The 27127-nt window shown below is 41.8% G+C and overlaps 1 protein-coding gene across 2 annotated transcripts in view; it reads left to right on the top strand.

The window, feature by feature from the left end:
* The window catches only part of DDAH1 (dimethylarginine dimethylaminohydrolase 1), a 135532-nt gene that overhangs the window by 72420 nt on the left and 35985 nt on the right, over positions 1 to 27127 (top strand). For both annotated transcript variants that reach the window (XM_036349557.1, XM_036349558.1), the window contains exon 2: positions 25962 to 26061. In XM_036349557.1, coding sequence (XP_036205450.1) covers positions 25962 to 26061 — 100 coding nt within the window. The remainder of the gene's footprint in view (positions 1 to 25961; positions 26062 to 27127) is intronic.

Raw genomic sequence — 27127 nt, 5'->3', positions numbered from 1 at the left:
CATAGAAGGGCCTCATCTTTGCATGCAGCGATTTGGCCGTTGTTATTGGTGGGAGAGCAGTGCTAAGGACATATGGGAAGAGCACTGAACTATAATAGCTGGTGACTTTGAACCAGATATTCAGCTGGACCTCAGTTTGTTCATCTGTGAAAACAAGGGATTGGATAATTCTCTAGGAGGCCCTTTATAGCTCTTACACCATGGTATGATTGTGTTGAAACTAAAAGAAAACCTTGATACCGATAAGCCATAATGGAAATAATTCCATCACAGATAATGGAACAATCAATGACATTCAACACATTTTAGTACCTTTGTGTCCAGCCTAAAACATATTTTTTTTGCATTTAAAGCACAGTGAAAAAATTTAGCCATGGTAAAGTTAAAAAATATTTTTGAAATTCATCTCTGGAGGTTTTTTAAGTTTTATAATTTCAACTGTACCTCATTCTAATGGCTCTTTCTGCTTACCTGCCACAATAAATTTTCTTCAGGTTTCAGATAAATGCAGGGTTCTGTTATGCTTGTCTTATTGATGTCACAAAACATCTGTCTGGATGTTTACTTCATTTGCAAGAATAGAGTATTTCATCTGCCAGAATTTTCACTTATTAAAAAGAATCCCAGGTTCTAAAGACAGGGTACTAATTTCCTATTTTTTATAAGCTTTTGAGAGTATAGTGCAACCCTTGCACCACGGCCCCTGGTCACCTGTCTGCCGGCAGCCCTGCTCCCACCACCACCGCTCCCACACTTTGACGGCGCTGGCCCCGCTTGCACCCACTGAAGGCGCGAAGTAATTGGGGCCAGTGCCAGCAACGGGTGTGAGCGGGGCCAGCGCCATCAGTGGGTGCGAGTGGCAGCTGCTGCCCTAATCGCCCCTCAGGAGCAGGGGGAGGTGGAGAAGCCCTCAGGGGCGATCAGGGCTGGCAGCCTCCGCTCACACCCACTGACAGTGCGAGCAGGGCCGGTGTGAGCGGCAGCTCTGGCACCAGTAGCAGGTGCGAGCTGGGCTGTCACCAGCAGTGGGTGCGAGAGGTGGCTGCTGACCCCAATCTCCCCTCAGGAGCAGGGGGAGGTGGAGAAGCCGTGAGGGGTGACTGGGGCCGGCAGCAGGTGCAAGCGCTGGGTGGGACCATGACGCCCAGGAGCAAAGAATTTTCAGTAACCACCAGAAGCTCGCCCCAATGACAGTGACCAGCGCCCCGCCTTGGTTTGGTGTCCCTGCTCACCTGCTCCACCATCCCACCACGGCCAACGCCTACTTTGTTCCGCACATGCCTCCTGGTGGTCAGTGCATATCATAGAGACCGGTTGTTCAGTTGTTTGGTTGTTCTACTGTTGGGTCTATTTGCATATTAGCCTTTTATTATATAGGGTAATTAATAATATGTTAATTTACTCTCCAACTTTTTAAGTGGGATCAACTATTTATTAGTAGTTTTAACCTTGACTTTTGTCTCAAAACATTTCTACTGAGCCAGGAATCTTGTTATACTTGACTAGTAAGTAAGTGGATTTAGTTCTAGCCTTGCTTCTGCCCCCATGCATGGGGAGAGTTACTTACACCTGGTGGGACTTGGTCTCCTGCTCTGTACGACTACTGAGGTCTCTTCTGATTTTAATGTTCCATGATTCTGTGAGTTATATCCTGTGTTAGTTTCTTTTCATTTAATTCTCCAGTCCAGAAACTTACCACACATATATCTTCATCTACCTTTGACATCTATTAGGTGATCAATAAATATTTGTTAAAGTAATAGTGTGTTTTGGTGTTTCTGATGGGTTGTGAAATTACTGTAATTTCCCAGCATTTTATATTGGGCTATTACTCATTTTTATTTTTGTTGAATCATATTATTGTTGCTTTAACATTTACTTTCTCTTTGCTATGGCTTTGTGCATGATTTAGAGTTGGTTTTTATGTGTTCTCACTAAGGTGTTTCAGAGAGGAAAAATTCTTTCACTATACCTAATCTTGGTCACTCTGAAAAGATAGATACAAATATTTTTATAATCATAAAACAATCCAGAAAATGAATTTTACTTTTATGCAGCTTGACTTTGCTGGTGGAAAAAAAGAAGCATTCTGAGTTCATTGGCAGGTTATTCCAAATCAGTTGCTCTATGGAAAGAAATGTTACCCCAACTCTCCCTGTTGGAAAACTGTCTGGATAGAGACAAATATTTGGTACTCTGAGCTTGTGGAGACCTATCCTTTCTTCTAAGGCTCTTTGATGGTTGCACCAAATAGAAAAAAATTATAGGAAAATAATTGTTTTCTGTTTGATGAAAGAATTTTAAAATTAAAACATTTGTTTTCTTAGCATTAATGCATAATTTCCATTATCCATTTTCAATTAATCTTTTAATGCCAGCTATACTAACTAAATTAGTTAACAGGTAAACAATGTATGTAGCATATAATTTCTCTAAAAAAAAAAAAGCCTAATCCTATAGGATATATATTCATTTTTATATTTTTTCAGTATTTAATACTCTAATACAATAGTGGCTTAATATACAATTTACAGTGAAGAGACAGTTATGCTAGTAAAAAGCAAGCTTTAAAGCATTTAATTCATTGTATATTATGATTTGTTCTGAGAAACTAACTCAAGATTTATAACATTCCATTTTGAGCCCTAGAATAAATGAAGGGCAAGGAAGCCAAAACTTCCCTGGTGTTGAGGAAAAACCCTTGCTTCCTAACTTCCTATGAATGGCAGGCTTGTTCCCCACCATTCATACGGGAACCAGGACCTTGCAATTCCATACTTAAGCTTGTTTTTATTTTTAAGGAATGTTGGAAAATTGTGGAAATTAATGTTTTTACTTTTTTCCCCTTAACATCTCATGGATTCTGACCTTTTCCTTGAAACTGGTTTAGTATGTGTTTCCTTTAAAATTGGTCAGTGACCCAAAAATAAGTTTGATTTTTTTTTTCCATGATCTTCTCTAAAGAATTCTGTTAATAGCATACAAAATTGAATTACAAACTTTCTGAATAAGTGCTTTGAATTCTGGGCAACCTTGGAATAAAAGGCACAGCAAGAATATACTGCCCAGAATGCAACTGGGCAAGTTGGTATAAGGGAAAGGAATGCAACTGTATGGCTGATGTGATCAACATCTTCCAGGAGGTTATTAGCAATTTAATGGAATATGGTTACTCAGGCACAATAATAGCTCTAGTTGGAATGTCTGCTCTGTCTTTTTCCCATACACTTTGGAATGAGTCGAATGTGACAGTTGCGCTTTCAACAAGCTTCATGCATTTTAAATCCTTTTTAGTCATAAAATGGGGTACATGGCATGTAGTCAGTGTGGATAAGGAGTTGGCAGCCTTGCTGGGTGTAATGGGATATCAGGTGTTTTCAAAATAACGAGGACCTGGATTCACCAGGTGCATTCTGGGTCTGCTCTGCATATCCACAAGAACAGAGGGCCTCTCTCTTTCCAACACTGAATAATTAATCATTTTGCAGTTGCAAGGGTACTTTCTCAGCATTTGGTTCAAGACTTAAACTTCATCACAGAAGAAATCTTTATTGATGTCTCAGAAAAAATTATTTTTGATAGCTAAAGATGTCTATTTTTTTCCTCTTATCTGACTCATGTATATTCAGAGAAGAAAGGCTCAATGGATTATGACATAGATTTGTACCCTCAAAATTTTTTTAAAAAATATATTTTATTGATTTTTTACAGAGAGGAAGGGAGAGGGATAGAGAGTTAGAAACATCGATCAGCTGCCTCCTGCACACCCCCTACCAGGGATGTGCCTGCAACCAAGGTACATGCCCTTGGCCGGAGTCGAACCTGGGACCATTCAGTCCGCAGGCCGACGCTCTATCCACTGACCCAAACCGGTTAGGGCTGTACCCTTAAATTTTAACACATATCCCAGTTGATCCTAAAATATTTCTTTAAATATTTAAATGTTTTAGAAAGTTGTTCACAAATTCTCTTAGCACCATAAAAAGCCGAGTCTTACTTTAGGGTTAAGCCTTGAAGGATTCTGAAATTCAATACCAGGAGCTTTACTTATTGTGTTTGGGTGTACTTAAAAACAAAATACTATTTTGGAAGACAACTTTTGGGAAGTTTACTCTAAAGCAATCTCAAGTTAAAGTGGGAATTCATTTTTACACTGCCTTATAATAATACCCCACGTTTTATTAAGTGGAATGTGTGGACTTTATAATTTTATATTAGCATGAGCAAAAAATGTTTTCATAAACATACTTAATAGAAAATTCTGGAAGTTTATGTGACATTTTTAATAGTGGTATCTATTCATGGTGTTGGGATTACAAAGATTTCTAATGGTTTTATTTTTTCACTAATATGTACTTTCTAATTTTTCTACATTCAATCTGTGGTATAGGAGGTCAGGAGAGAGTGGGTTTCAAAGAGATCCCTCAGAGAGTTGATATATATTTCCTGCAGTTGGAAACACTGTGGGCAAGAGTCTAGGACAGTGGTTCTCAACCTTCCTAATGCCGCGACTCTTTAATACAGTTCCTCATGTTGTGGTGACCCCCAATTTCATTGTTTTGTTGAACATAATTAAAGCATACTGATTAATCACAAAAACAATATGTAATTATATATGTGTTTTCCGATGGTCTTAGGCGACCCCTGTGAAAGGGTCGTTCGATCCCCAAAGTGGTCGCGACCCACAGGTTGAGAACTGCTGGTCTAGGAGACCTTGAAGGTAAGAGACTGCATGACTATTTAGATAGGAAACCAAAGAGTACTACTGCATTGGGCATAGCTGCACTGCCAGGGTCTGTGGAAATGTTTGCATGGACTGGAAATAGGCCACGCAGGAGCAAAGCTGGGCTGGGTCTGTTTCATGTGCAGTACATGGAGGTAGCCTAGGGAAGCAAGGGGACCCCAAGAGTGAGAGCCTGGATGGAGTAACAAAGATGAGCTAGGGATGGATAGCCCAAGCAAAAAAGACTTCTGCAATACAGCAACAAATGATCCACTCTTCCTTACCCAGGGTCACACTACTACGTGGACATCTATACTAATAAAAGGGTAATATGCTAATTAGACCAGACATCTTCCAGATGTCCTTCAAGACGTCCTTCCGGACAAAGCCATGGTGGCAGGGCTAAGGCAGAGGCAGTTAGGGGTGATCAAGCCAGCAGGGGAGAGCAGTTAGGGGAATCAGGCTGTCAGGGGAGAGCAGTTAGGGTGATCAGGCAGGCAGGGGAGAGCAGTTAGAGGGATTGAGCCTAAACCAGCAGTCAGACATCCCCCGGGGGGGTCCTGGATTGGAGAGGGAGCAGACTGGGCTGAGGGACCCCACCCCCACCCCCGTGCATGAATTTTGTGCACCGGGCCTGTAGTCTATAATAATAAAAGCATAATATGCCAATTAGACTGGATGTCCTTCCAGACATAGCCAGGGCTGCAAGGGAAGCCCAGGTCCCGGGTGCCAGAGGGAAGCTGGTGCTGGCAGCTGGGGGAAGGAAGGTCTACTCTTACATGAATTTCATGCATCGGGCTTCTAGTTTAGAATAATAAAAAGCATGCATTGACAAGCTGTGTCCTCTGTACATGGATCTGCCTTGGGAGCCAGAATGGGCAGTAGTTGTAGGTAGTAGGTGAGATTTTATATGTTCAGCTATTTCTCAACTTCTTCCTCCAGTAACAACCACCATTACCTACCAACAAACCACAGCTCTGTTCGTTTTTTCACATTTCCTTTTAGTTTTTAACAGCCATACTTTTAAAAGTTGTTGTAATTTAGTTTTTCATATAGTTTTACTGCTAAGTTTATTCACATTCTTCTTGTTCTTAGAGATATCTCTTAGTTTCTCTCTGGTATGTATAACAATACTCTTCAGTTCATTGCACAAATACTAAATGACAATCATCACTAGGGAGGCAGTAAGTTAAATTGTGCTCTGAAGACCTGAAAGAGTTAATCTACTTTTAAAAGTTTCCAAGTTACCATCCGGGAGAAACTGAAGTAACAAGAAAATCTGGCTAACTATATAATGTCAATAAGAAATACTTTGGGAGTGTATTTGCATAATACTAAAATGCTTTTAGTTTTGACAGCATAAACATGACTGTCTTCGGAAGGGATTTATTTCAAGATTTGAGTGTCAATTTTGTGATACTAAGTTTAGTTCAGATACATCCAAAAACTTTCAAGCTATACTCACTATCAAACAAAGTGGGGTTTGTTTGTTTTTTGCCAATAGATCGTGTGCTTTGTTGGACTGTAAGCTTTGTACATTTTATAATAAGCACATTCCTGTTGTGCAGTGGGATGCATCTGATCCACAATAAATCTGGTTGAGAGACAATGGATCCTCGCCAGCTCAGCTCCGGTTCAAGGGAAAAGACAATCCATAGAGGCAGTGACATTTATGAGCATCTCATGTCATCACGTGCTGCCTCATCAGAAGAGAGTCTAGATGCCATTAAGGTGATTTTCTTGGAGAATTACTCAGAACCAGAAAGGAAGTCCCTTCTGTGTTGTGTCCCCCGTAGCTATCGCTCAAATGAATGTTCTGTTTAAAATTATTTAACACTTTGTAATCATTGGAGGCAGAGATAAATGTTTCTTTTTTTAAAGGAGGGCAAACCATAAGGGCAAGAAGGTTACCGTATTTTTCTAAAGTAAGTTGGGAAAGGCCAAACTCATTAGTTAGACGGTAATTCGTTTTCCTTGGTAAAACATTGACTGGAATGTTTCTATTAGGAAAATGTGATTGAACTGTTCCAGTCTCAGGACAGTTGCGCATGCTCAGAGGTGGCAGCAGACAAGAGACATTACTGACTGTTTTTGTTACCGCCGTGTTAGAATACGGACAACTGTCAAAACCAAGGGTGATTTTCTTGAAACTAACCACTTTATGCAACTATGGTTAAAAATAAGCCTTTACTTAATATCCATAGACATACAAATATTCAGCTGGTGGTTTTTTTCATTAACTTTTTAAAAATAAGCTCCAAGAGAAGCAAATGTTTGAACATATGACAAAGGGTGAATATTTACAAAACCATGTGCCATGCTGTAGCCTGGCATCAGAAGGCAACTTCTCAGAATGAATTACTACGTATGCTAACCCTGACTGGAGCCTGTCACACCCAGGAAGGCTTTAATCACCACACACACACACACACACAAACCCAGGAGTAGGAAGGAAAAAATAAAATCCAGCATTCCCAAAAAACAATCCCAGCATTCTAAAAACCATCCTGAGCATTGTGTTGAAACACTAGACAATGCAGTACAATCCAAAAAGCACCAATTTGCACCAGTTATGAAGAAAGTATGTTTCAATTGGTAAAAAATTAGTAAGTATAATATTTTTTAAAGAAATAGAGCCTTACTCATGTTTAGCACGTACAACAGTCTTTGAGGATATACTAATGAAGGGTGTCTGAGCCAAGAGCTTTAGGGGACTTACTTGAATAAGGAAATGAGAATGTGTTTTAATGAGCACAGTAAGCATTCATTCAGTCCTATGGTGCTGTAGTCCAAATGTATTTTTTGCTGTTTTAAAATGTGTTTGATGGTTGTTCTTCCTATAGCCTTGCTTACTATATTTAATTGCTTAATGAACTTCACCTTGTCTCCTGGGCAAGTGATCATAATTTCAAAAATGTATGGTTTCTGAAAGAATAAAACCTTATACTATTGTTGTGTTATAGCTTCCACAAAACTGAATTTAAAAAGACAATGTGCAGGCAATTGGCAAGGAATCTCATTTGAACCCATCACATACCTATTAAATCTGGAAAGTTTATTACAGTTCCTTTATATGTTTCCAGGCCTTTATCTGTGCAATTATAATGAATGTGTATTAAGCAGTTCTTTCCTGCCAAAGGGGGATATTTCCATCCATTGCTACAAACAGCCACCATACCTTGTAATAGCAATGAACCAAAAATGTATCCTGGAGTCTCTTTCTTGGAATACTGTTAAGAGGAATTGTCAAGGCCAGATTTTTCACATCACTTCCTGCAGTCTGAAATAGTTCTAATGTCCCCAAGTTTTTTATATACTACTAGAGGCCCGATGCATAAAATTTGTGCAAGAGCCTCGGCCCCGGCCCCCACCCACTGTGGCTATGTCTGGAAGGAAGGACATCCGGAAGGATGTCTGGTCTAATTAGCATATTATGCTTTTATTATTATAGATTTTCTTGTCACTCACTCCCAAATCTTTTTTTTTAATCCTCACCCAAGGAATTTCTTTCCCCTTTAATCTTTACTGTTGAAAGTATTACACAGGTCCTCCTTTTTCCCCCCATTAACCTCTTCTCGCCCACTCCCATCCTCCCCCCAGGCCCTCACCACCCCATTGTCTGTGTCCATGGGTTATGCATATATGCATACAAGTTCATTGGTTGATTTCTTCCCAGATTTTGTAAAAATTGGTTTTTAGAGAGAGAGGTAGAGAGATGGAGAGAGTGAAGGAGAAGAGAGAAACATCGATGTGAAAGAGATACATGGATCAGTTGCCTCCTGTACACTCCTGAACAGGGATCAAACCCACAACCTTTTGGTGTATGGGATGACACTCCAATCACTGAGCCACCCAGCCAGGACTGATTCCCAAATCTTATTTCCAATTCTGACTACTCTCCAGAAGTCTAGATTAATGTATTGAAATGTGTTGACTTCTCCGTTTGAATATCTACAAGGCATTTTAAACTCAAAATGGCCAAAACAGAACGCTTGAATTTTCTCCCCAGACTTGCTTCTTTCCCCTGCCTTATCTATATAAGAAATTGGTCCACCATTCACCCAATTGCTCACGACAAACATCTGAGTCATTCTTGATTCCTTTCTTTCCTTCTTCCCCACATCTACACCATCACCACGTGCTGTCAACTCTCCTTCAAAACACATCCCAGACTGAGCCACTATTCTTTGTCTCTGTTATCGCCACTTTTGTCCAAGCCACCATTATCTTTCATTTGGACTACTGCAACTGCCTCTTAACTAATTGCCTTGCTTCCATTCTTGCCTCCAAGTCCATTTTCACAATGCGGCTACTCAGAATTGTCTTTGTAAGTTAGATTGTGTCACTCACCTCCTTCAAACTTACAGAGGCTTTGACAACATTTAAAATTCCCACCCTTTATGCTAGTTTACTAAATTCTGTGTGATTTGTCCTCTTTCTGAATCTATATCCCCACCAGAATATACACAGGGATCTTCTCTCTTCACTGATGTATTCCCATGGCCTGGAACAGTGCCAAATATATTAAACGTACTGGGTAGATGTTTGTTAATTGACTAGGTAAATGAATGACATTATTGGAGAAGGTAAAGAGAAGAGTGGCAGTTAGTGATTATTGTAATGAATAGACCAGGGTCGTTTTCTCAGTTGGAGATCTTTAGAAATGAAGATGAGCCTCCTCATCCTTGAAATGCTGTAAGACTTCTCTAGAAGAGTTCACCCCACCTTGTTACTATGCTTTCACTAAAGTTTGAGAGTTTGCCTTATACATAAGTTTGCTATCACATTTCTAGAAATTATGTCTAACTTGCAAAGTTGTTCAGCTGTTCATTCAATACACACACAGAGTCTACTTGGGCCAGCATTTTAGTTAGTAGAATACTTTTGGAGGACCTAGGAACACACAGAAGGTATTGCTAACCCATGCAAGGCCCAAAGTTGGGTGGGGACAGGGTATGTTGGAAGGCTTCTAGGGCAGCCTAATGCCTACAAGGTATCAATTGTGTTCTGAACATCCAAAATATTTCTCTTACTTTAAGGCTGCTTGCCTTTAAAAAATGCAGCATGCAACTTCTCTGATTTCATAGAAAATTATGGCCACCTCAAGCTATCTGGTGCTTATTTTGGACGACATGAACAGCAAATTTTTATGGTTTTCAACTTTCGGGAAAATTAGTTTAAAATTTGTCAGTTCCCTAGTTCTCAACATACTAAATTTTGCAGGCTTTTTGGCAGCTGACACTTATTTTCACTTGGCATTTGGTGATAAATCATATTTTTATGTGTTCTCTGTCAGTTGCTCTTAGTCACTCAATACATGTGTTGTATCATTATCTTCAACAAGGAAATAGACCATTTGAATTAGTACATTATATGTTAAGAGCAGAAAGACCAGCCTAGCTCCTGCCTAATTTTCTTTTTTTTTCATGCTCCCTGTTGTTTTATTTTATTTATATATATATTTATATATATATACTAGAGGCCTGGTGCACAAAAATTTGTGCACTCCGGGGGAAGGGGTGGTCCCTCAGCCCGGCCTGTGCCCTCTCGCAGTCTGGGACCCCTCAGGAGATAACGACCTGCTGGCTTAGGCCTGCTCCTGGGTGGCAGAGGGCAGGCCCAATCCCTAGGTGCAGCCCCTGGTCGGGCTCAGAGCAGGGCCGATTGGGGAGTTGGGGCGCCTCCCCTGTCATGCACAGAGCAGGGCGGATCGGGAGGTTGTGATGCCACCCTCAGTCACGCTCAGGGTAGGGCTGATTGGGGGGTTGGGGCACCGCCCCCCGTCACACTCAAGGCAGGGTCGATGGGGAGGTTGCGGCGCCACCCTCTGTCATGCAGAGAGCAGGGCCAATCAGGGGGTTGGGGCGCTTCCCCCTGTCACGCACAGAGCAGGGCCCATCAGGGGGTTGGGGAGCTCCCCCTGTCACTCACAGAGCAGGGCCGATCAGGAGGTTGGGGAGCTCCCCCCTGTCACTCACATAGTAGGGCCGATAGGGGAATTGGGGCACCGCCCTACCACCACCCCATCACACACAGAGCAGGGCCCATGGGCGGGGGGGGGGGGGGGCTGGGGCACCACCCTCTATCACCCACAGAGCAGGGCCGATCATGGGGTTGGGGCGCCGCCACTGTCACAGTCAGGGCAGGGCCGATGGGGAGGTTATGGCTCTACCCCGTCACCCACAGAGCAGGGCACGTTGGGGGGGGGGGGCGGGTTGGGGCGCCGCACCCTGTCACACACAGAGCAGGGCCGATCAGGGGGTTGGGGAGTTCCCCCCATCAGGCACAGAGCAGGGCTGATCAGGGGGTTGGGACGCCTTCCCCTGTCACGAACAGAGCAGGGCGGATAGGGAGGTTGTGGCCCCGCCCCCTGTCACACACAGAGCCGCAGGGTGATCAGGGGGTTTGGGCGCTGCCCCTTGTCACGCTGATCCCGGTGCTGGGAGGCATATTACCCTTTTACTATATAGGATAGAGGCCTGGTGCATGGGTGGGGCTGGCTGGTTTGCCCTGAAGAGTGTTCTGGATCAGGGTGGGGGTCCCCACTGGGGTGCCTGGCCAGCCTGGATGAGGGGATGATGGCTGTTTGCAGCTGGTCACACACCCTTCAGGGTGGGGGTCCCCACTGGGGTGCCTGGCCAGCCTGGATGAGGGGATGATGGCTATTTGCAGCTGGTCACACACCCTTCAGGGTGGGGGTCCCCACTGGGGTGCCTGGCCAGTCTGGGTGAGGGGATGATGGCTATTTGCAGCTGGTCACACACCCTTCAGGGTGGGGGTCCCCACTGGGGTGCCTGGCCAGTCTGGGTGAGGGGCTGAGGGCTGTTTTCAGGCCGACTGAAGCTCCCAACTGCTCCTTTTTTTCTTTTTCTTTTTTTATTCTGGGCCAGCTTTAGCTCTGGCTCCAGCTCTGAGGCCTCTGCTGCTGAAAGAAGGTATCTGGTTTGTTTGGGTTCTATAATCGAAACAATGTATAACTCCAGCTCTGAGATCCCGGCTCGCTGAAAGCAGGTTTCTGGTGTTTTGTTTAGCTTCTATATTTGTTACAATGTTTCAAACTGCCAGCTCAGAGGCCGGCAAGTCAGGCGGGGAATGTTGGAGTCCTGGTCACTGAAGCAAGCAAGCCTCATGTTAGTTTCAAGCTGCCTGGCTGCCGGCCGCCATCTTGGCTGGCAGTTAATTTGCATATTGCCCTGATTAGCCAATGGGAAGGGTAGCGGTGGTACACCAATTACCATGTTTCTCTTTTATTAGATAGGATATGTGTGTGTGTGTGTGTGTCTGTGTGTGTGTGTATGGCTTTTTAAAAAATCTTGTTTTATTGCTTAAAGTATTACAAAGAGTATGACATATGTCTCCTTTTTATCCCCCCCCTTGACCTTCCCCCGGCCTCCATTACCCCCCAGTGTCTTGTGTCCATTGGTTATGCTTATATGCATGCATACAAGTCCTTTGGTTGATCTCTTACCCGCCCCCCAACCCTCCCCGGCCTTCCCGCTGTAGTTTGACAGTCTGTTCGATGCTGCTCTGCCTCTGTATCTATTTTTGTTCATCAGTTTATAATGGTCTTTATTATCCATAAATGAGTGAGATCATGTGGTATTTTTCTTTCATTGACTGGCTTATTTTCTATTTAAAAAGCTAAATGTTGTTTCCAGCCTTCTTCCAGGAACCCGTCTTGCTGCCACATCTCTGAGGAGGGGCCTTGGAACATCTAGAACTTTCTTGTTGTGTCCACTCCAGATAATGAGAGGGATCTCCCTCAGATTTCCTCGGAGCTGTTTTTCTTTCGCCTTTGTACTCTGGGCCCACGGGTTTTCCTCCTGCATTTCTGTCTAACCTTCCTGATCACATGTCCTCCAGATCTGAGCACTGGTTCAGAGAGGAGTGTTGCAACGTTAACATCCAACTCTAATATGTGGAGGGATACTCTTTGTGCTTTCTCTACAGAATTAAGGAATATAATACTTCCTGGGGTACTTTTGGCTTTACAAATGATCAGTTATAATCTGCTTTTTTCTGTAAGCAGGCCTGTGTTAGTCTTACAGATGGCATTCTTATCAGCCAAAATAGCAGGTACTAGTTAAAATCACACCTTACTTATTGTATCATTTGTGGAATGTCAAGTCATCCCACAAATTATAAAAAGAAAGAAAAGGCCTGTAGTTGTTTCTACATCAGAATTTAATGAGTTTTAATAATATGGTCTATCATTATGGACTCTAGATACTGCTTGTCAATTTTGTTATATAAGTAAGTTGCTTTTAGCTGCAGTTAACAGAAAACTCAATTTAAAATAGTTAAGGACATAAAAATGTCATATACAGGTTGGGGCAAAAATAGGTTTAAATTTTTCATATGGGAAATAATACAATAATCTACACTAATAAAAGAGAAGAATGGTAATTGGCGTACAGCGCTACCTTTTTCATTGGCTAATCAGGGCTATATGCAAATTAACTGCCAACTAAGATTGGCAGTTAACTGCCAACTAAGATTGGCAGTTAACTGCCAACTAAGATTGGCAGTTAACTGCCAACAAGATTGGCAGTTAACTGCCAACAAGATGGCGGTTAATTTGCATATGTAGGCACAATGCAGGGAGGCAAAAGGGAAAGCAGGAAGAAGCCCCTTGCCACTGACAGTGATCAGAAACCCAGGGGGGAGCTAAGAGCTGGGGGGCAGGGCAAAGGCAGCCCTGGGGCCGCCTTTGCCCTGCCCCCCAGCCATGATCGGAGAATCAGGTGCCTTTGCCGCCCTGGCCAGTGATAGCAGGAAGTAGGGGTGGAGCCAGCGATGGGAGCTGGGCACGGTCGAAGCTGGCAGTCCCGGGAGCTAGGGGTCCCTTGCCTGGGCCTAAAGCGGAGCCCACGATTGCGGGGCCGCTGCAGCTGCGGGTCCCCACTGCCCGGGCCGGACGCCTAGGCCAGAGGTGTTAGGCCTGGGCAGGGGCGGAGCCTGAAACCGCGGGGAGCTGGGGGTCCCCTGCCCAGGCCTGACACCTCTGCCGGAGGCCTCAGGCCTGGTCAAGGGGCCGATCCGGTGATTGGTGATCGGAGGGTGATGAGGGTCAACTCCTCTGGCCGAGGCATCAGGCCTGGGCGGGGGCCAGAGCCAGTGATCGGGGGGAGATGGGGGTCCCCTGTCCAAGCCTGACACCTCTGGCGGAGGCGTCAGGCCTGGGCAAGGGGCCGATCAGGCGATCGGAGGGTGATGGGGGTCTACGCCTCTGGCCGAGGCATCAGGCCTGGGCAAGGGGCAGAGCCAGCAATCGGAGGGGTCTGGGGGTCCCCTGCCCAGGCCTGATGCCTGGGCCAGAGGCATCAGGCCTGGGCTGGGGGCAGAACCAATGATGGGGGGAAATGAGGGTCCCCCTCTGTCAGAGGCGTCAGGCCTGGGCAAGGGGCCGATCCTGCGATTGGAGGGTGATGGGGGTCAACGCCTGAGGGCTCCCAGTATATGAGAGGGGGCAGGCTGGGCTGAGGGACACTCCCCCCCCCACCCACCCAGTGCACGAATTTCATGCACTGGGCCCCTAGTTAATAAATAAGAATACAAGAATAAACTGTTTTCTGCATTTCCAACTGTAAACCTACTTTTGCCCCTCCCTGTATTCAGAGCTCCAGGGCTCCAGGGCTGGTTGATTCATCAGCTCACAATGTCATCAAGGCCCAGGTCCTTTCCATCTCTCTGCCCTGCCATCCTTGATGATGGCTGTGTTCTCAGGCCAAGCCCCAGTGCCAGGTACCATATTGAGAAAGGACAATGTCCAAAGGAACTTCTATGCCTTCAGGAACCTCTCAACAGACTTCCCCTCAGTGGCTAAAAGGATGTCATTTGCACCAGTCCCTAGCAAGAGGGATAGAGATGCCATGACCAGTTTAGCCAAGTCCAGTGATGGCGAACCTATGACATTTTTTAGTTGATTTTTCTTTGTTAAATGGCATTAAAATATATAAAATAAATATCAAAAATATAAGTCTTTGTTTTACTATGGTTGCAAATATCAAAAAAATTCTATATGTGTCACAGCACCAGAGTTAAGTTAGGGTTTTTCAAAATGCTGGCACGCCGAGCTCAAAAGGTTCGCCATCACTGGCCTAGGAGATGCCTGAAGGGACAGTCCATGCAAAAACACTTAGCACAATGCTTGGCACTTAGACAGAACTTAATACATTTTACTTACTATTAATGATGATAAGTTAAGTCCGTAGCATTAAAATTGTAAAAGAGGGTCAGAGTTGTGAGTTTTCAAGAGGTGGATTCTCAGATCTTGGCAATATTGATTCTGTGTAGAAGAGATGGAGAGATGACAAGGATCATTTACGTATAGTGGGCACCTAGGAAACTCATCTACAGTGTTGGGTTGTATAACCAATGCTTGAATCCTTAGGGAGAGCACAGAGAAGCACCCTACTCATAGCAAGAGACTGGGATAAATTATTAGAGCAGGCCTCCAGTGAAAATAACCATAATAGCGCCCAGGTGTATGGCTAGAAAGAGACAAAGCATAAAGAATGACTTAGTGCTGAATCCCAGAGCATCCGCCTGGAGCTTGTTAGGTCCTTCCTTCTCAGGTCACAATTGACCCTGGGAATTAGGTAAGGATGAGCCCAAAGGTTATGAACCATACTGTACTATATATGAAAGTATGCAGGAGTTAGCAACAAAGCAGGGCCTGACATCTGTCTTCTCATAGGATAGGCATTATGGGTGCTCTGTATAGAATAATTATTCTCACTATTGGCAGGTAATTAGAAGCATCTTGGATTACTAAAAATAAATAAATAAATAAATAAATGCACACAAGAAAACCCCGTAAGTATCATAAGTTAGTGTTACACACCTTATGTTCTAGATGTAGTTTTTCTCTAGCAGAATTTTTTGGTTTACCTCTGAGGATTTCCATCCTTCTCAGATTTTTTCAAAAATATGTTTTTATTGATTTAAGAGAAAGGGAGAGAAAGAAACATCAATGATGAGAGAGAATCATTGATAGGCTGCTGCCTGCACACCCCCTCCCGGGGATCAAGCCCCAAAACTGGGCATGTGCCTTGTCTGGGAATCAAACTGTGACCTACTGACACTCAACCACTGAACCACACTGGCCGGGCCCTTCTCAGATTTTTTTTTAGCCACTTTTGGGTTTGCCCTAACTTCCCCTCATTCATATACCCAGCTTCAGTGCTTCTGGTTGAATCTGGTTAAACAGGAGAATACTTTACTCATGAATAATCGTCTGGGGTGTTTTCAGTAAACTCTATGGGAAGGAGATAGAATTACAGTTAGAGTCATATTTATGAATGCCAGAAATTGTTTTGGGACTACAACTCTCAGAACTCTAGAACTGGAAATGACCTCATTTTTAAGCTTTGCCCCCTCATCTTAAAAATATGAAAACCAAGATGCTCAATATCCTGGTTAATTTTTAGAACTTGCCACTAGAAATAGACCAGTTAGTTTAGAAATCCAAGAAACCAATGGGAAAAAAAATGTGATGGATATTTATTTAATAGTCTGTGGGAAATGTTTCAAGAGATCTCATTCATGTAACAGTTTTTATTACAAAAGTTCAATAAGAGGAAAATGAGCTAGGCGGTTATAAAACTTTCAAACTTGTTAACCATCCTATAAATACCACCAGTTCCCAGAATGATTACAGGATTAATGACATTTACTTGACTCTAACAACTTTTGAAGATCTTAATGTATTACATATTTTCCAGTACTATTGACCATTTTTCTAATAGAGACGCCCTTTAATAAATTTTCTTTTTTAAAAAAAAATTAATTAAATTGATTGGGGTGACATTGGTCAACATGAGCATATAGGTTTCAGGTGTGGGTTTCTAGGTTATCTATATATTGTACCACGTGCCCACCACCCAAAGTCAAATCCCCTGTCGCCTTCTGTTAGGAGTCCCTTCTCGCCCCACCCCCTTCCCGCTGGCAATCACCACACTGCTATGTGTATTCACGAGTGTCATCTTATATCCCACCTATGAGTGAAATCATGTAGTTCTTAGCTTTTGCTGACTGGCTACATTCTCTAATAGGCTGCGGTGAGCCATTTATGATCTGAGTATCATCCAGAAATCCCTTTGGGTTCTAAGGAAGAATTCCAGATGACCCACCCACAGGAATAAATAACTACTATTAACATTTTGATTTCTTAGCTTACGTGTTACTTCCTCTGAGTGGCCTTCTTGGACCCCCTGAAACATGTACCCCTCTTATTTTCCAAAACACACTATTGCTTTCCTTCAAAGCCCTTCTCATAACGTACAACTGTGTGTTGACTTGTGTGAATCTTTAATGTCTGTGCCCCTAAGGACACTGCACAGCAGAGGCCGTGTATGGTCACTGACCACTGTCTAGTATGGTGCCTAGCTCTCAACAGACGCTCAGTATTTACTCAGTAAATGGAAATAATAAGATTGGGATAATTCGAGGCACATGTTTGCTTTGTATTATTATATTGTACCATGTGCCCACCTGGTACAATGACATATATACCTTTGTCATTTTAATTCTTATGAGCATGTATTAGATTTGTAGCCAGAAAACAATATTACAACTTGTTTTCATCATTTCAAAATATAATTGCACAACATTTTAATAAAGCACAGATTAAGGAAGTTGGTGGGTCTGGCACCCCAAACTCATTTAAAACATTGTATATTTGGTAAATTCTTAGGAACAGCTTAAGAATCATTGAGCTGTATTTTGAACAAACAACTTGAAAATGAACATTTATTTATTCAACTTTTTTTGCTTCTGAGAAAAGACCTTTACAAATACTTTTTTAAAAATCTGTTTAAATTTGGGCTTTCTGTATTGGTTTTATGTTGTAACAACTTACCATAAGCACAGAAACTTAAAAAACACCAATTTATTCTCTCACAGCGTAAATGATTGTTACCCGGACTGTGTGCTCTTCCTAGCCCATTCAATTTGTTGGCAGAATTCAGTTTCTTGTGATTGTCGGACAAAGGCCACTGTTCCTTTGCTTTTTCTGCCGGCTGTCAATGGGAAGCAACCCGGTCCCTCGAGGCTGCTCTGCAGGCCCCTTCCACAGGCAGTTCCCAACATGGTTGCTTACTGTCTGTCCTACCAGTAGAACATTTCTCTGACTTCCTCCACCGCTGACTTTGAAACCCTCTTTGAAGGACTCCCCTGATTAATCAGGCCCACCCAGGGTCATCTCCCTTGTGATTAACTCAAGTCAACTGACTAGAAACCTTAATCACATCTGCAAAATCTCTTACCTATGCCATGAAATGTAACCTAATCCCAACAGTGATATCATAGATACAGGTTCTTCTCACACTCAAAGGGAGATACTTATCTTCACACAACGTGTACATCAGCGGATGGCAGTCTTGGGCACCATCTTCCAATTCTGCTGCCATACTTCCCAGTGTGGTAGGAACCCTTCTCATCATTCCAGATTAGTTGGGTTGGTTTGCAGTGTGTATAGTATCTTGGTTTGAAGTATATCTACATGCCCATATGCTTTTGTAATCTCACTGTGCTTAAAATGCATTGCTGACTGTTTAAAGACTTTTCCACAAATAACTCCTTCTCATAATCTGACCTAGATAATGGAAAGATTAAGGCATGACTCCCAACATTCATTAACCTCAGTTTGTATTCTTGGGAAGACAAAATTGAGGATCTTTAGAAACAAACCTAAGTTCAGACTGCTGCAATTTGTAGCCTCTGCCCTTTCATTGTAACCTCCAGAATGTCTGGGTCCACATTTTGTTCAAACAAATAAATCGAAAGGTCTTGTAGATCCTCATGGTCATTCCAACATTTATTTTCATTTGACTGCATAGTGGACATCTCAAATTGTATAGAGAAGAAGAACACAAACATCAGGGCACAGCTGTCTCAGTTCAAATCTCAGCTCTGCTGTAGGATCATGGACAAGTCAGCAACGCTGCCTCAGTGATCCAATGTGTGAAACAGGAATAATGTTTGTACTTGTTTCATCAGATTATGAAGATTAGGTAAGTTAAGTAGGAGTTCTTAGTCCAGTTTCTGGCATATAGGAAGACTATCTTAATGTCTGTTAATATATTGCTAACTAAATTCCTCCTAAGAGCTTTGTCCTAAAATTAGTGTTTAGAAGAGCATTCCAGTATGTTTTTACTTAGGAATTTTTACGACTGAGTCATTTAGTATATTAAATGACTCTTTTCTGATTCTCTTTTTTTTTTTTCTTTTGTAGTTTTGGTTAGTTTTAGTAATTTAACCAGCACATGAAGAGACGTTAAGGAATGAATCATTGAATGTTCCTTGACCATGAACCTAGAGCATCCCACAGTTAAAGGGTGGCAATTAATCCACAGGCCATAGTCGGTGAGCATTCCTAGTGTGGTTAGTACATTCTGTTCATATTACTTAGCATTTTAATCACACCGCACCTTAGCATCCTAAGGCCCTCACATACAGAAATGCCATCCATCTCCGATTTGAAGATACCATAGAACCCAAAATTACTTCAGCATAGGATCTTATAATACCCAGTGGACTTAAACGCACAGGGTTGGGAAACAGAAGGCATGAGCTGCAGTCCTGAGGAGGCTGTGCTCTGTGATGGGCCTCGGGAGAATCACAACTACACAGTGCAGTGGAAACGAACATGGGTGTGGGCTCAGCAGCCTTGACTCAGCAAGTCAGTCAACCTCCCTTAGCCTCAGCTCACCCATGTAAAACAGGTACTCTTATACTAATGTCCTCCCTTCCACCTTTCGGAGTTATTGTGAACACCCAACAAATATTTTATTTTATGGTCACTGCCTATAATAATAAGAGCATAATATGCTAATTAGACTGGACAGCCAAACGACCTTCTGGTCGTCCTTCCAGACGAAGCCGCAGCGGTGGGGGCCGAGGCAGAGGCGGTTAGGGGCGATCAGGCAGGCAGGCCCTGTGAGCAGTTAGGAGCCAGCGGTCCTGGATTGCAAGAGGGATGTCTGACTCCCACAGGGATCCGGCCTAAACCGGCAGTCGGACATCCCCCGAGGGGTCCCAGATTGTGAGAGGTATATCTCCTCTACTAGATTATTAACTCCCCAGGGACAGGAATTATGGTTTTGTAGGTTTGTTTTTTATCTTTGTAGCTGGTTTTAAAAAACATTGGCATCCACTAAGTGTTGAACTGAAATGTTGATCAAGTGAGAAAATATATGTGAAAGCATGAAATAGGTGCTAAGTATTAGTTATTATAAAATCAGCCAAATGTGCTAGTCCATGTGGCCTCACAAACTAAGATGTGCTGGTTAACAAAGAACATGAATAAACAAATGAAGCGTGGCCTTTGAATGTAGCCAGGACAACACAATGTAACTTGGATGCACCTGCAGGTTCCAAGCCAGCTGCCCTTTGACTTTCTAGAGACATCACCTCAGCTGCTCGAGTGGCCTCCTCAGCATTATCTGCACGTCACACTTAACACTAACGGCAAAACAGCATCAGCCACAAGTGGAGGAAATGAAACCGCCTCCCCTACCAACAAAGCTGTGTTGCTGCTATTCGTCTCTTTGGAGCTGGATACGAATATAAATAGGATGACACTGTGATTTTAAAGCTCTGACAATGCATTGGGTTAAAGGGGATTCAGAACATTCAAATGGCGTTGAAAACCTAGTGGTGATGGTGACGGCACAGCTCCCAGTGCAGGGCAGAACTGAGACACATCAGCTGCAGACGGGCCAAAGCTGAGGGCCTCATTTGTAGTCATAAGCTCTGGCAGCTAGTCCAGCAAAGCAGCTGAAGGAAAGCAGCTTGGCAAACAGAGGTTGGTGCAGGTCGTTAATGGAACCTCAGCACAGACAGCTCAATAGGCCTCATGAGAACATTCATATCCAAAGTGAAGCTGTGAAACATCCAAACTGGACATTTTAAAAGTATGCCCAGCAAAGTCAACTTTAGACAGGGCCAACTAGACCATATTGGCATCTAAATAAAGTATTAAACTAATTATGGCGCTGTTACAAGCTATTATGTATATAGCTTCCCAATAATAAATGTATAAGGTTTTATATTTGTTTTGGGGGAAATTTTACAAGAACAACAGGATAGGTGGGATCAATAGATTTTTTTTTTTAATGCTGCAAATGGTATGTTTTTATCTTTTATTTATTTTTGAAAGGTAACCCAAACCTAGCACTGAGTTAATTTAGGGCATAATAAAAATGATATCAGCAACTACTGATTTGTTTGATATTTGTTTTTAGCAACTACTAGTTTTGATCATAATGTGCCAGGTACTGAACTAGGTGCCTTTCATGTATCAGTCTGTTTGCTGTATCAGTGCCTTTCAGGTATCAGTTCAAATCCCCAGTTCTTTCTATTCACCATGGGAACCCCACAGGAGTGAAATGAGAAGACAGGATGATGATGTAATCATGATAGGACAAACAAGGAACAAAATATTAGAGCCATAAAGAAGGTAAGAAGAGAGTAGAACAGAAATGGTAAGAAAAGGAGACTAGGCATTAAGAAAGAGGGGGGCGAAAAAGCCAGAGAAAGACAAGTACCACGTGATCTCACTCATATGTGGAATCTAATGAACAAAATAGATCCAGAGACATAGAAGCATAGAACAGCCTGGGGAATTTCAGAGGGAAAGTGGGTGGATGGGAAGAGATCAACCTGAGAACTTGTATACATATATGCATAGCCCATGGACACAGACAATAGGGTGGTGAACGCCTGGGGTGAGGGTGGGGGGTGGCTACAGGGGGTTAATGGGGGAAAAAGAGGACATATGTAATGCTTTCAACAATAAAGATTTAATTTTAAATATTAAAAATTTTTAATCTTAAAAAAAAAATGAAAAAGGGGGAATTCTTTAGACCGAGTCCTTTAGAGTGATAATGCCTTTAGTAACTGTTATCATTCTATATCATCCTGCCTAACGCTCTTTTGAGGCCTGTGGGATGTCTTACCAGACATGCCCACTTCCCACCTTATGTAGTACCTCCAGGGGCTATTGCGAAGCAGAGGTATACAAGAAATCTACCACATAGCCTGACAGCTTCCAGGACCTGGGAGGAAATAAAATTGGAATGATTTAAATTTAAATGTATCCTCCGTGTTGGTGTTCTAACTTTACATTGGCTTTGCAGAAAAGACTGTGATTTTAATTCACTGGAAAGCAGATGGGATCTGTCATGTGGTGGTAAAATATGAGAAACTTGTCCAAATGTACAAAGAAAAAGAAACTGCTTTCTCTTGTGGGTCAGTTTCATAGTACAAGTGTTTGTCACTGGGTGCACACAACCTGGTATTCATCAAAATAATAGAAGACATACCTAATGTTTATTGAGCAATTACTATGTACTAAATGCTTTACATGTATTTAATGGTCAGGAAGAGCTTAGGAAGTTGGTATAGGTATGACTAAGCACCCATTTTAGCAACGAGAAAACTGAAGTTCAGAAAGCTCAACAACCTAAGGTCACTTGGCTAATAAGTAGCAGAGCAGAGATTTGAATTCCAGGCCCTTGATCATAACACTATACTACAGAGACATTCCCAGTGGAGGGGCTGAGTGTGTAACCAATAACACTACATTTTTTACATGAGTACTCCAGAAAAAAAAGGGGGGAGGGAGGAAAAAGAAAAGGAAAATATAATTACCTAAAAACTAGCACCAGCTCTTGCAAGAAAGATGTGTGAGTTGGGTGAATGGAAGTAGCAGAGGTCATCTGAACCCACTGCTGCCAGGAGAGGGATCTGTAGCACAGAGTGGGAGGAGAAAACTTGGGGCAAAAAGAAATATGGTAAAAAGTATATTTTTACAGTATAAAGTAAATAGATGAAACAAAGCATGTAGAGTGAAAAGGGAAGGAAGAAATGTAATCTTTAGAATAAAGGATGCAAATTATATGGACAATATTTTAATTAACAGATGGGGCGCGAAACACGAGATAACTCGTGAGCGGTCCTTAACAGATGGGGCGCGAAACACGAGAAAGCTCGTGAGCGGTAAGCAATGTGTTAATTAAGGCATTTCTCATTTACCCTTTTTTCTTTCTAATTTCATGGGCCAAACGGATCCATTCAACTCAGCCTTTGGAATTAATACTGTTTTTCTGAAAGTGCCCCCCACCCTGAGTAATGCTAAATTCTACTCTGTAAGGTGTCTCTGTGAAAGGTGGGTGTGTTGTTTGGCCCTTTTTTTTTCGTTTTTCTTTTTTGAAAGTTAATTAAGGCAACATTAACTATGGCTATGTATCCACAGAATGGGCTGTTTCTTGAAGGCTCAGAGTTTGGATCTTTTCCTGCAAAAAATACCACTTTTACCGTTACATTTAGTGTTTGTTTTCACATCCTTACCCAAGCATATGTTTATTGATTTTAGAGAGAGAGGAAGGGGAGAGAAAGAGAGAGAGAAACACCTATTGGCTGCCTCCAGGACTCGCCCTGACCGGGATCAAACCTGCAACCTAGGTATGTTTTCCTGACCAGGAATTGAACCCGCAGCATTTTGGTACACAGGACGATGCTCCAAGCAACTGAGCCACCCAGCCAGGGCATCTTTAGTGTTTTAACTGCCAGAGTAGCTGGGGTGCTATGGTCCATGTGTCAGGGCAATGCTGGGCCTTGTTTGCAGCTGAGCTTGCTTCATGGAACCCCTGTGCCAAGAGTATGCAGCTCTCCATGGACAGCCTGTGGCTGAGCCTCTCTTGTTTCTTCTCCAGAAATCCCCCGGGGGTTGGCATTGCTGATTTGATGCCATGTGGTCCTGCCATTTTCAAAACTGTTGACGTGATGCTTAAAACAAAATTTTTTTTTGTCCATACCCTTAGCTTTGAAAGTAATATAGTATCATCAGTGTTTGTGGTCTGTACCTACCTTGATGACTTTGTTTATATAGCTAGCACTGAATATTTTTTTAAAGGGGTGGAAAGTAATGCCCTTGTACAAAAGCCAGTTGTTTTTTTAAATATATTTTTTATTGATTAAAGAGAGGAAGGGAGAGGGAGAGAAAGAAACATCAATGATGAGAGAGAATCATTAATCAGCTGCCCCCTGCACACCCGCTACTAGGGATCGAGCTCAATACCTGACATGTGCCCTTGGCTGGGTCAAACCCTGGACCCTTCAGTCCGCAGGCCCTTGCTCTATCCACTGAGCCAAACCAGCTAGGGCCAAAAGCCAGTTTTTTAATGTCAGTAGCTATTTTAACTTTTAAAAAAACACAAGCATTTTATGCTCTAAATTTTTAATTTGAAAGTCATAGGATTTTTAAAGAAATACATTATTTCTGAAACTGGTATATGTTAGCCGCCCTACTTCTGTTCTCTTTAAACACTTAAGAGTTGAATAAAGTTCCTAAATTGAGATATTACATGTACACTTTTCACACCAAAATGTGTCACTGCTGAATTCTGAGTAACCTTTGAAATGTTGTTCTAACAGGAGCAGTAGCATTCAGAATAGAAACAAAGGGTAACAGTAGCTCTGTTCTCATGATCTCTCTAAGCAGAATGAATTTTCCGTAGACACAGAGGCAATGCCAGAAGGAAACCGTTGTGTGTTTTCCTGGGTTCACTGCTGCCCAACAAGTCCTGGTAAATGTTGGTTTTGCTTCTTTTTTTATGCTATAGCAGTGATTTCCACTTCCGGTTCCATAAAAAAAACCCTATCCTGCTGTTAAAAGAGGTCACTAGACCCTTTTATTACAACGTTGAGACCATCGCATCCACGGAAATAATTTTTTATTGTTCTGAGTCACTCTGGTTTATGGAATTTTTACATGAGTTCCAGGACAAGGATGAGATGATGTATTTATTTTATTTTGTATCCTTTTTTCACCTTTTTTAACTGCACGAATGTCAGGCTTGTTGTCAAAGTATTTCCATATTTTTATTACTCTAGAGCAGTGGTTCTCAACCTTCTGGCCCTTTAAATACAGTGCCTCATGTTGTGACCCAACCATAAAATTATTTTCGTTGCTACTTCATAACTGTAATGTTGCTACTGCTATGAATCATAATGTAAATATCTGATATGCACATTAGGCGACCCCTGTGAAAGGGTCGTTCGACCGCCAAAGGGGTTGCGACCCACAGGTTGAGAACCGCTCCTCTAGAGCAAGCACGTAAAACTCGCAGCCCGCAGGCCACATGCCTCATTTATTTGGCCCGTGTTAGCCTTTGAGTTTGACATGCTTGCTCTAGAGGTTATTCTGCTATGTTTATGTCTCCTAACTCTTCATTGACAATTCACTAAGTGAACTGGCATGTATTTTGGCAGCACTCCCTGCTTTTCCCAATGTCATGTGATCTCCTGTTTTTCCCTTAGCTACTCATGTCTTCTCCATCTATGTCTTTACTGTGTTAAAGGTTATGCAGACCTTTCAGAAATATTTAAATTGTTCTGTTGCGCCGCTAGAAGGACGTGAATTGTGTTGTGAAGTTCAAAGGACATCTGTTATGCCTTAAATTGTTTTCTTGTATTAAAGTGAACCTCAAGAAAAGCCCTCCCTAGTTTAGCCCAGAATATCTCTGTGCTTGAGACTGCAGCCTGGGTTTACAGAAAGTCCCTGAAACTCATTTTCACGTATGCTTTGGTTTGATTGCAATCATTGTATTTGTTAATCACCTCTAGGGACCCAGTTTAAATTTAAATAACAGTTCAGATTTACAAAGAAGCCCTAGACGTTCTGACATTTTTAGAAAATATTTGAATAGAAAACAATGTCTATGTGCCGAGATTTCAAGGTGTTGGTTATTGTCATTGATAGTCCTTCCACATATCACTCCATGTGTGTGCCATCCTTACTTAACATTTACAATGAAATCTTGTACTTTCTGGGAAAGGTAGGAGGACTGGCTGTTCTGCCTCCCACCTTTGTTGACTCGTATGACCAAACTAGTCGCTATTCCAACAGTATCCTAAGTAGTCACTCTTCCCAAAGTGTCCGAACTAGTTAACCTTCCAACAGAAGAAGGGACTATAATATTGACTTAAGCTTGAGCTAGAAGGGGATGAAAAGGATGATTTTTAATAGATAATTTCTTATTTTGCAAATGACCATGGCTGATCCAAACTATACTACATATAGCCATATATTCACAAAGGTGTGTGTGTGTGTGTATGCGTGCACACACACGTGTGGTTGCACAAGGGAGCATGATTCAGTGTTCAGACATTTTAGATGATTGGTTTTTCTTTTAGAAAATGTTAAGATATTAATCTGGATCATTTTCAACAGGTTGACATGATGAAAGAAGCATTAGAAAAACTTCAGCTCAATATAGTAGAGATGAAAGATGAAAATGCAACCTTAGATGGTGGAGACGTCTTATTCACAGGTATAATTGTAGTTACTTTTTCCTATCCAAAAATATTTCTAATATCGGGCTCATAGTCACTTATTTAACTATAGTTTTTTAATTACCAAAGTAAAAAATGCTAAATGCAAGAAATTTGGAAAATTCAGAAAAGCAGCAAAGAGAAGAAAAAAACAAAAATGAACTTTCATTCAAAAATAAACATTTCAATATTTGGATGTATGTCCTTTTAGCACTTTTGTATGCATGCATTTGCACATTTTTAATAAGACTGTTATCAATATGTACCTGTCATTTTGTAAGTCTTGTCTATGTTGTTCTACAATGTGAGTTTATGGGTTGCATGGTTTTTCATTGTGTGACAATATATCTGGTTTGTATTTAAAAGATTCTTAATTCAAGATGTGTCATTTGCAAATAATTTTCTTCCCAGTTAGCAAGACAAATTTAAATAATTATCAATGCAAATTGACTTGGCTTAATGCCAAATGAGTAATAGCAGAAACAGAGAATGAATTGGTATAGCAGAAAATGATATAAGAAACATACAATCAAAACAAATTTGTTTCAATTTCAGCACTTTTTACCAGTTCTTTTTTACTAGGAAGGCCATTTAGAGGATCTAGCCTGCCATATTGCAAGAAACAGAAGTCCAACTTACTTTTAAAGAAATAAGCATTTTGCTTTTCTTTGTACCTTCCTACCTTGTCTTAGACTTTGAAAATGGAAATAGTGTGCAAGCCCTATTATAAATTTGTTTGAATTTGCTTAATGCAGTAAACGTTTTTCTTAAAAATTATATGTCTAATTTATAAATCTATTTTTATCTTAATTAAGGAAATTTCATGGGGTTTTTTTTTTCAACTTTTTAAATAAAGTGAGTCATACTTTTGTCAAGTAAAAGATTTTTCCCTAACTTAAGTTTTGATTTGTATGTAGTGAATTTTCTTAAGGGATAACACAATCATACCATTACCCAAAAACATGTCAATCTGCCACTAAAAATTCCTATGTTTATTCTATTGTTTCCTAAATAAAAACTTAACTCTCTTATTGTGGTAAAATATACATAACATAAAATGTACCA

The sequence above is a fragment of the Myotis myotis genome, unplaced genomic scaffold, assembly GCF_014108235.1.
Source record: "Myotis myotis isolate mMyoMyo1 unplaced genomic scaffold, mMyoMyo1.p scaffold_m19_p_2, whole genome shotgun sequence".
In the NCBI taxonomy this organism is placed as follows: Eukaryota; Metazoa; Chordata; class Mammalia; order Chiroptera; family Vespertilionidae; genus Myotis; species Myotis myotis.
Note: the sequence above shows the minus strand (reverse complement) of the source record. Positions and strands in the feature narration are given on the sequence as shown.